Source organism: Chinchilla lanigera, unplaced genomic scaffold (assembly GCF_000276665.1).
Source record: "Chinchilla lanigera isolate Chin_1 unplaced genomic scaffold, ChiLan1.0 scaffold00122, whole genome shotgun sequence".
Lineage (NCBI taxonomy): Eukaryota > Metazoa > Chordata > Mammalia > Rodentia > Chinchillidae > Chinchilla > Chinchilla lanigera.
In genome coordinates, this window is record NW_004955523.1 from 808,222 (window position 1) to 818,752 (window position 10,531).

The 10,531-nt window shown below is 41.5% G+C and overlaps 2 protein-coding genes across 5 annotated transcripts in view; one reads left to right on the plus strand and one right to left on the minus strand.

Annotated features, from left to right (window-relative positions):
• Fcf1 (FCF1 rRNA-processing protein) overlaps positions 1–10,300 on the minus strand; it is a 17,405-nt gene extending 7,105 nt beyond the window's left edge. Inside the window, exons 1-5 of the mRNA XM_005409391.2 lie at positions 10,209–10,300; positions 9,895–9,962; positions 7,926–7,997; positions 6,158–6,306; positions 1,657–1,729 (exon numbers count right to left, since the gene is read on the minus strand). Of these exons, the coding sequence (XP_005409448.1) occupies positions 1,657–1,729; positions 6,158–6,306; positions 7,926–7,997; positions 9,895–9,962; positions 10,209–10,211 (365 nt within the window). The 5' untranslated portion in view covers positions 10,212–10,300. The remainder of the gene's footprint in view (positions 1–1,656; positions 1,730–6,157; positions 6,307–7,925; positions 7,998–9,894; positions 9,963–10,208) is intronic.
• Positions 10,301–10,313: 13 nt separating this feature from the next.
• Positions 10,314–10,531, plus strand: part of Arel1 (apoptosis resistant E3 ubiquitin protein ligase 1) — a 55,655-nt gene continuing 55,437 nt past the window's right edge. For 3 of the 4 annotated variants that reach the window (XM_005409388.2, XM_013507172.1, XM_005409389.2), the window contains exon 1: positions 10,314–10,477. The gene's annotated coding sequence lies outside the window, so the exon portion shown is untranslated. The remainder of the gene's footprint in view (positions 10,478–10,531) is intronic. The other variant, XM_005409390.2, reaches the window with a different exon arrangement.

Consider the following 10,531-nt stretch of genomic DNA (forward strand, 5'->3'; position numbering starts at 1 on the left):
TACGTAGTGAGTCCCTGTCACAAAAAAAAAAAAACAAAAACAAAAATAAAAGGCCAGGGGATGTAAAGGCCATGTGGTAAATCCCAAGTAAAATACACACACACAAAAAGAACTAGCTCAAACATACACATAAGCTGGGTGCGGTGGCGCACGGCTATAATCCCAGCACTCGGGAGGCTGAGGCAGAGGGATCGCCTTGAGTTTGAGGCTAGACTGGGCTACTGAGTGAGTTCAAGGCTAGCCTGAACCACATAGTGAAATCTTGTCTCAAAAAGACAAACAAATAAACATACACACAAATGACTTTCATTGAGACAACCTCTGTCTTTTGCTATGCAGCAAAAGTGCTTTATGTATATGCTTTGTGTATACTTCACATTCATCACATACAATACCGATGTGCACTTCAGGGTTAAGACTTTTTTTTTGTCTTTGTGAGACAGGGTTTCACTATGCTGTTCAGGCTGGCCTTGAGCTTATTTTATAGTCCAGGCTGGCCTCGAACTCACAGTGATCCTCCTGCCTCAGCCTCCCAAGTGCTGGGATTACTGGCGTGCACCACCACGCCTGGCTGGTTAAGATTTAATAAAGTCAAAATTTACTGCTTCATGAAGGATATTCCTTTTTTTGGGGGGGGTCTTGTTATGTAGTCCAGGCAAGCCTTGGACTCTCTCTCCTCCTTGAGTGCCAAGACTGCAGGCAAGGAGTGGGATTACAAGTGTGCACCACCAGGCGCAGCCAACAGGGGTATTAAGTGCCTCAGGGTTAAAAATGAAGCAACTGCCGGGGGCAGCAGGGATGAGCACGGTGACGACCAGCCTTGTATAGGCTGTGGGTTTGGTTCCCACTAAGGCATCAGCTGCTCCGTGATCAGTGCAGACACCGTGAGAAGTCAGCACCGTGACAAAGGCTAGGCCTCACATTACTATGAGAAGTTCTGTGAGTTCCCTGCAAAGGTCTTTAGGGTTCAGGGTGGTCTGCACAGACTTCGAGTATATCTACTCTATTTTTTTTTTAAAGACAGGTTCTCACTATGTAGCTCAGGTTGGTCTTGGACTCACTATGTAGTACAGACTGGCCTCAAACTTGCAGTAATCTTCCTGCCTCAGCCTCCCAAGTGCTGGGATTACAGCTGTGTAGCACCACAACTGGCTTCATAAATTCACAATTTTAAATGTGGATTTTTAAAATTGAAATTCTGAAGGAGAGGGCTAGATAACAAACTAATAGTTTCTAACTAGAAAATCTAGAGGCACTTAAAAGGAGTTCCACAAGACCAATATGGCTCAGTAACTTATTCAAAGAGCTTCAGCTTAAAATTTCTTAAACTTTATTTTTAAAAATTTTTAAATTTTTTTTGTCTTTTTGAGACAGGGTCTTGTTATACAATTCACATTGATCTTGAGCTCACTTTGTAGCTCTGGCTGGTCTCGACTCACAACAATCCTCCTACCTCAGCCTCCTGAGTCCTGGGATTACAGGTGTGTGCCAGTATGCCTGGAAAAATTTCTTAAACTTTAAATACTTACTTTTTAAATCATAGTTTTGTTTAATTTTTATTAAAATAATGGGCCACAGACAGCAAAGAAAGGAAGAAAGGACAAAAGACTTTTCAGTGTACCAATCCAGAAGAAACCTAGGTTAGCTCCTTCCTACCTTAGAGCCACGCGGTACTTCTGTCCCAGTTTCTCAATTTCAGCCATTACACAATCAGTTATACAAGGGATACCTGCCAGGAAAAAAAAATACAAAAAATTTAGTAAAAAAATAAAGAAATACTCTGAATTACATCCTGTTTGGTCTTTAACAGACTCAGATGTCTGAAAGACTGTAGCATAAGCACACTTAAATGAATATTAAGAACCAGGGAAGTCACTGTTTATACAAGGGGTGACTGAAATATAGTGAGTGTTTAAACATAATAACTTATTACAGTAAAAGACACATTGCTACTAACCCTCTCCAAATCCTCCCCCTCACTTGGAAGACAGGCATGCATGCCATCCTTTCTGCCTCCCCACCACTACGTAGTTCAGCCTGGCCTTGAACTCACAGTGACCCCGCTCCTTGAGCCTGCAGAGTGCTGGGACTGTAGGTGTGTGTCACCATGCCCAGCTGTTCCTGCCCCTTTTGGAAGCAATTCTGGAAGTCCTCTTTTGTGTCTTTATGAGGTGTGATAAAAAATATGGTGACTACTGCTGCCTTGTGCCATCCAAAGGAAAGGTGGGCTCACAGAAACCTTAAGGTGAACCCTTACACATCACTTCCTGGATCTGGCACTGTGTGACTCCTAGAAAAGCAGCTCGGACAACTGTCAGTGTTGCCACGAGGAGTATAAAGAACCCAGCACATTTAGTATCTTTCTCCACACAGGGCCACTACAGACTCATTGTTATCGGCATGATAATCCCTGAATTGTGCACTATTCATGTGTCTAAATTATTATTATTGTTTTGTCTTTTTGAGACAGGGTCTCGCTATGCAGTTCAGGCTGGCCTTGAGCTCACTTTGTAGCCCAGGCTGGTCTCAAACTCACAATGATCCTCCTGCCTCAGCCTCGCAAGTGCTGGGATTGCAGGCGTGCGCCACCACACACGGCCTAAATTAGTTTTTAAGTATTATAGGTACATAGCTTACCTGTGCATGGTGGCGCATGCCTATAATCCCAGTACTTGGGAAGCTGAGGCAGGAGGACTGGCAGGAGGTTGAGGCCAGTATGGGCTACATACCAAGTTCAAGAGCAGCCTGAACTACACAGTGAGACCCTGTCTCAAAAAATAAAACAAAGCAAAAGTATTACATGCACATAGTTTAAAAAGGAAAAAAAGAAAGTAGAAATGCCTATATAAAAAAATAACTGTCACCTGACCATCTTCCATTCTACTACTTTTGATCTTTACTAATAACTATTTTACTCCGAAAGTGCCATTTTTTCCTCACGCGGTGGTTACCTTCATTTTTTTAATGTAATAAATGCATGCAGCCACTCCTACAATAATTTTAGGCATTTAAAATTTTTTGATATTTTATATCTTTTGTGTATTCCTTTTTTTTTTGGTACTGGGAATCAAACTCAGGCCCTTGCGCTTGCCAGGCAAGCACCTGTGCTGCTGAGCTATGCCCCCCACCCTTCTTTTGTGTATTCCTATGCTCATCTTCTTGCTCGATTTAATACATCAATAAACATTTATATTAGTAACATTCTGTTAAGGCTGTTCATCATACAGACACACTTGAGAGATGTTGTGAGTTTGAATCCAGAATACTGCAATAAAGTGAATTATTCTAAAAAGTGAGTCACACAAGGTTTTTGGTTTCCCTGTACATAGAAGTTACGATTACACTATGCTGTAGTTTATTGTGTACCCTAGCATTATATCCAAAAGAACAATGTATCTACCGTAATTAAAATACTGAGCAGGGTGCAGCGTGTATACATGCCGTTCCAGCTGCTCAAAAAGCAAAGCTGGAGGATCACTTGAGCCTAGTGATCCAGGCCAGCCTAAGCGAAAAAGCAATTTTATCTCCGGGGATGTAACTCACTGGCTAAGTGGATGCTTAAGGTCCTGGTTTCAATCTCTAACACCAAAGGGAAAAACAAAATAACAATGACAAAGCCTTTTGGCCTGGGAATGTTGCTTACTGTAAGACTGTATGCTTAGCGCATGTAACTCCTAGCCACCAAAACAAAAACAATGTTTACGGCATCTTCACCAGGAATAGACTCTACTTCAAGAAACTTTCCTTGCTCATCTATAACAAGTCACTCCTAATTTGTTGAAAGTTTTATCATAAGAGTACAACAATCAGGTTACATCCTCACATGGCACTTCCAGTTCCCTTGGAATTTCCTCTACATCTATAGCTATTTCCTCTAACATGTTTTTAAAATTTTAATTGACATAGCTGGGTGTGGTGGCACATGGCTGTAATACTAGCACTTGGGAGGCTGAGGCAGGAGGATCACTGCAACTTCAAGGCCAGCCTGGGTTACAAAGTGAATTGAAGCCAGCCTGAACTGCATAGTGAAACCCTGTCTCAAAAAGACAAACGGAAATAAAAAAATAAAGGATAAGACGTTTCCAGCCCCTTTTAAAGAGCTTTTTGGAACAATAAATGAGCACAGGCATCGTCACCAGCTGCATTAGCCCCTCATGAGAGAGCCCACCTGTCCTTCAATCCTTTGAAGCGTGGCCCTGACAGCTCCTCTCTAGCTATGAAGTCTTAGGCCATGTCTTGTCTTCTTCCAACATGAGGCTGTTTGGTCCACACTGAAAATTTGTTCCTCAGTATAGTCACTTTCATTATGTTAGCGAGCTCTTCTGGCTACCTTGCTGCAGCTTCTACATGAGTGCTTGCACTTGTGTATGTTTAGATGGCTTCTTCCCTTAAACTGAACCAACTTCCTCTAGCTTCACGTTTTTCTTCTGTTGCTTCCTCACCTCTCAAACCTTTACGGAATCGAAGTTAGGATCTTGTTCTGGATTAGGCTTTGGCTCAAAGCAGTGTGAACGTTATAACTGGTCTGATATTGTATACAGACCACTAAAACCTTCTCCCTATCAGCAGTGGCAATTTCAGTTTCACCAGAGTAGCATTTTTAGTTTTCTTCAAAAATATTTCCATTAAAAAAAAAAAATTGCCTTGTATCACAAGTGAGCTGTTTGGTGCAAGAAGACTAGCATTCAGCCTGTATCGTTTTTGACATGCCTTCCTCACTAAATTTAATCATTTCAGTTTTGATTTAAATGGAGAAATGTGTGACTCTTCTTTTTACTTGAATACCTATAGGCCACTGTAGCGTTATTAACTAACCTAATTTCAATGCTATTGTTTCAGGGAATAAGGCACCCTGAGGAGAGGGAAAGAGATGAGGGAACGGCTGATCAAGAACAATCAGGACATATATATTTATTAACTCTACTATCTTATATGGGGACAGCTCATGCTTCCCCAAAACAATTATAATAATAACATCAAATATCACTCATCACAAGTTACCATCATAGATATAATAATAATAATAATAATAATAATAATAAGTGGGAGAACTGGGCATGGTGGTGCATGCCTGTAATCCTAGCACTCAGGAGGCTGAGGCAGGAGGATCTCTGTGAGTTTGAGGACAGCCTGGGCTACACAGCAAGACCCTGTCTCAAAAGAAAGTGAGATATCGTAGGAATTACCAAAATGTGACAAGAGACATGAAATGCACACACATTGTTGGGAGAATGGTGCTCAGAGACTTGTTCTATGCAGGGCTCCCACAAACTTTCAATTTGTGTAAAACGGAGTATCTGATGTGCAGTAAAGTGAAGCACAATGAAATGAGACACACAAGTAGCGCCCTCTGAAGGCGAGACACACGAGTAGCGCCCCCTGAAGGCGAGACACACGAGTAGCGCCCCCTGAAGGTGAAAGCAGGAGGAGTGAACTTTCCCCACTGATTCCAGTAATTTACTCTTTACGGCAAAACGTCAGCTTACTTTTCATTTGTACCTTTAGCCAGATGACAGGAAAATATATGAATACAAACTTACAAGAAGATACATCCGATCTTATTGTTAGGAAATTATTCCTCGTTTTCTTTGCCTGCTCATGGCAGTGAAGATCATTTGAAGGCGATAACCAAATACACAAGGGAAGTCTACTAATAGGTAAATTACATCTAGGTATAAATACCCTTCCTCAGATTTTTTGTGGTACAAATAAATAACAACCGAATAGACTTAAAAATAGACCCTAACCCAACTTCTGGTTCTATGATCACAAATAGCAAAATGTCTTAGCTTTTCCACAATGGAGTGGAATGGAGAATGTATCCTCATCAATACACAAGAACACATACACCAAAATACATATTTTCAAATGTCCAAAATTTTAAAGTCCAGAATTCTAAAACAGAAAAATCCTCCTTCTTTGTTCAAAATTGATGTCCATAATCATGGTCAAAGCACTGTTTTGTGAACTGTGAAAGTGTAGTTATTCACAGTCAAGTATGCATTATATTTCATACTTTCATAAAGATAAGCATTGTGACTGCTGCAAACTAAGTGTCCAGAATTTGTTTAAAGAGAACCCACCTCCCTTTTTTCATACACTGATAATATGATTATCCTACACAAACGTTGCAGCAATGTGGACCTATGATACTCACACTTGGCATACAGACAGTCCATCATCGACTGCACTAAGTCCAATTTGGCTTTGATGGAAAAGTTGATAAAGTTGGTGTCAACCAGGATATGATAAGGTGGGCCCAGCTGTGTATTATATTGGAAGAATAAGCAGGAAGGATGCTGGGGGCTGAAAGAAGAAGAAAATAAAGATGCAAAGTAAACTTTACATTGATCCTTTGGCATAAAAAAAAAAAAAAAACCTAAAAAAGAAGTTTCTGTTTGGGACAGTTCACTATATATGAAGCTCCTTTTCTTCTGTTCATTGAAGATAAACCCTAAAAACGCAGACAAGGAAAAAAGTAACAGCATATCTTAATCTCAGGTCCAGTAGCATGCTTTGCCACAACTTTAAAAATGCTATCAGAAGCACAACACCATGGGTGCAGAGAGGTAGAATACGGCTCCTACGATTAGAATGATGCTGCGGCTAGTTTGCCATCCTCACAGGACCCTACAATGGTTGCACAGCATGTGACATAGATTAGTTTGTGCACTGTTAGGGTTACGTACTACAGCATGGCCCAAGATGTTTAAATGCTAATTATGGACCAGAATCCACAGGTGAGGATCTAGCTATCACCAGTCCAGGTCAAAAAGAGAAAAATAACAGAAGTGTCCTGAGGCTTTTACAATTAAAGATGCTTATTTAAAAGGAATGGGGGCTGGGGATTTAGCTCAGCGGCAAAAGCGCCTGCCTGGCAAGCGCAAGGTCGTGAGTTCGGTTCCCGGTACCGGAGAAAAACCAAAAAAAAAAGAAAAAAAAAAATAAAAGGAATGGCTTGGGGCCAGGGGTATAGCTCAGCGGCAAGGCACCTGCCTGGCAAGTGCGAGACCCTGAGTTCAATTCCTGGTACCAAACAAAACAAATAAAAGGAATGGCTTTTATTCTGAAAATACAACTCTTAACTATTTTTTTCAGTGAAAGAATGCTGGTGTGTTAAGCGATGGCAACTGTTTAAAAGAAAAATTTTATTAGTACATATTTGCCATACATAATGATCACATTCACATTCATCACAGGGAATTTGTACCTGTACATAATATATCTTAATTCTCTTTTTTAACCATTCCCCTCCCCATTTACAGCTTTGTTTCCATTTTTTCCTTCCATTCTTTTTTTAATCCCATCCCCCCTTGTTTCCTTTTCATTTGAACATGTTCGACTTCCCAGTATATATCCCCCATTTTACTCCATCTATCCACAGGGTTTCTCACACAAGAGAAACAATACGGTATGTAAACTTGTATGTCTTATTTATTCCACTTAAAATTATGGTCTTAAGGTATACCCACTTACCTATAAATGACTAAGGTTATCTTTCTTTATGGTATGGTAGCACTCTATTGTATATAAACACTACATTTTATCTATTCATCTTTTGCTGGGCATATAGGCTGTTTCCAAGATTTAGCTACTATAAATTGTGCTGCTATAAATGAGTATGCCTGTATCACTGTGGTATACTGCTTTTAACTCTTCAGGGAAGATGCCCAGAAGAGGAATAGCTGGGTCCAATGGGACCTCTAGTTTTAATTTTTTGAGGACTTACCATACTGATCTCTATAGTGATTGTACCAACTTACACTCCCATCAACAATGAAGAAGAGTTCCTTAGCCTCCCAGATCGCTAAGATTACAGGCGTGTATCACCATACCCAGCTGAAAGCCTGAATTTCTTCAAAGTCTATGGTTTTGGAATAAGTCTTATATTTTTAAAGGAAACCTTGAAAACTTTGATTACTCACACTTCTCTTTCCTTTAGAGCACTGGGATCTTTCTTTTCTTTCTTTTTAGGTTTTGATCTATCCTTTTCTTTGCTGAAAAAAAGCAAATCCAAAGAAAATATCACAGCAGTTATAATTCCATTCAAAAGTTTCATTTTGTTTTTAACCTACAGAGGAAATCCTACTTTGTGACATCTTTAATACTGGCATATATTTTCTGAGCAAATAACCACAGTGGGAAGTAGGCTAGAAGTAGCACAATCAGTAAAACCAATAGTCAAAAAAAAAAAAAAATTTTTTTTTGTTTTTTCCAGTACCGGGAATCGAATTCATGACCTTGTGCTTGCCAGGCAGGTGCTGTGCCATTGAGCTAAATCCCCAGCCCCCAAAAATTGCTAATGAGTACACATTGATTATACTATAGTTTCTCTGTCAGAAGGTTTCATATCAAGGATCAAAATCCACTTTCAAATGTGGGTAAACAGGCTGATATTTATCTTTTTTTCTTTTTTGTCTTTTTGAGACAGGGTCTGGCTAGGCAGTTCAGGCTGACCTTGAGCTCACTTTGTAGCCCAGGCTGGCCTCAAACTCGCAACGATCCTCCTGCCTCAGTCTCCTGAGTGCAGGGATTACAGGTGTGCATCACCATGCCCGGCTCTGATATTTATCTTTTGAAGACTCAGATGCTTTAACAGTATGGGCAAAAGGTCACTTTTTTTTTTGAGACAGGGTCTCACTACAGAGTGAGAGTGAGGGTCTCACTACAACTCTCAATGATCCTCTTGCCTCAGCTTCCCAAGGGACATTACAAGCATGCACCACCATGCCTGTCTCACGATTCTTATAAAGGACTAAAACATAACACAAATGCAAAATTTAATCTTTAATCTGAAAGAAAAATTATCATCTCTTAAAAAGTACATAGTTGGGCATGGTGGCACATGCCTGTAATCCCAGCACTCGGAAGGCTGAGGCAGGAGGATCCTTGCAAATTTGAGGCCAGCCTGGGCTACAAAGTGAGCTCAAGACCAGCCTGGACTGCATAGCGAGACTCTGTCTCAAAAAGACATAAAACAAAACAACTTAAAAAGTACATAATAAATCCATACTAAATACATTATGTACTAAAAGTACATAATAAATCCATAAACATCGCTGCTGTTTACCCCGCCGGGCAACGTGGGTAGCAGGTGTGAAGCCTTGACGCGTCTCCCTTAAAGGGAAAGCAGAGTTCATGAGCACAGGAAGAGAAAGAGAGCTGTATTATTATTATTGTTGTTATTATTCTCATAATCCTTTTTAGTACCGGCTATGTAAGGTAGTAGTTCTTAACCTTTTGCAGGTCGTTCGTACTCCCTTGAAAGTTAAAGGCTCAGAGGAATAACTCTGAAGCTTCTAATGACCATTCACTCGTTCTGAGACTCTTAAACACAATGATGACCCGACCAGCTCTTATTTAATAACTTTGTCCCAGTCTTCACATGAGCAGAAAAACTGTTTTGATCATCTTTGTAGTGGAGATATCATTCTACTTTCTTCTACAGTGATCTGGGTTCTTAGATTTATAAAATGGAGCTCTCCTCTCTTTCAGAAATATTTTTGTGTGAGGCGTTAGAGACACACGCCAAACATGGTCTCTACCTCACAGTCTTTCAAAATGACAAGGAGAACGTTTTCCCCTCCGGGCTGTGTAATGATAAGAACACAAAGACAACCATATCTGCCTCATAGAAATGTTACGAGGATTAAATGGGATATGGTATATAAAACATATAACGACAGAAAAAGTAAACATTTAAGAAATGTTTAACTTTCATCGCCTTTTTCAGTGTAATCGCTCAGCTAAGTGGTTACACATTTAACTACTGTTACATAAATCTAAGCCACAACAATATAAGCAACAACAAAGCAACAAGAGCTTTTCAGTACTTATCCCCTCGAGACTTTCATCTGCAGGCAGCCTGAGAACCCGCTGATTTAGGGAACTCACAGTCGCTCATCTCTGAGACTAAGCATCCGTTTCATGGTCGCGTATTTTCTCGCTTTCTTTTGTTTCCCCTTGAAACGCAAATTTCAGAGTTAGGAGGACTGGGAATACACCGCACCTTCTAAATTCCCTTCTTTTGTCCACCCCTTTTCCCTCTTCCCTACAGCAGTCTCCATTCGGGGCAGCTTAAGAGGTAAGATCCGAATGAAAAGAAACAAGGGAGGGACTTTTGAGGAGGAAATATGGCAAACGCCGCGCCCTCCCCATTCGCCCCGAAAGCAGTCTGCCGGGCTTTCTTTTGGGCACGCGTTTCTCACCATCTTCGCGCCGCGCTCCGGTTTCTTCCGGAATCACCCAGAGCAGAGCGCGACACTTTGACGTCATCCGCACCTGCCTCCGACAAACGATGACCCGGAAGCGGAAGTCGCTTCGAGAAACGGAGAAACCCGGAGCCGGCTCTCAGCCCCGGCGGAGACCGCGCCTGGGGTCTCCAGGGGGGAGGGTTGAGGCCGGTGTTCGGCCGGCTGCCGCCGCCTCCCAGGGCTGCAGAGCTGGGCCTTCCCTGGCGCCGCGGACCCCAGTGCAGGTAACGCCGCTCCTCAGCCCGGGCGGAGCCCCGCGCGCCGGCCTGCGCGCAGTC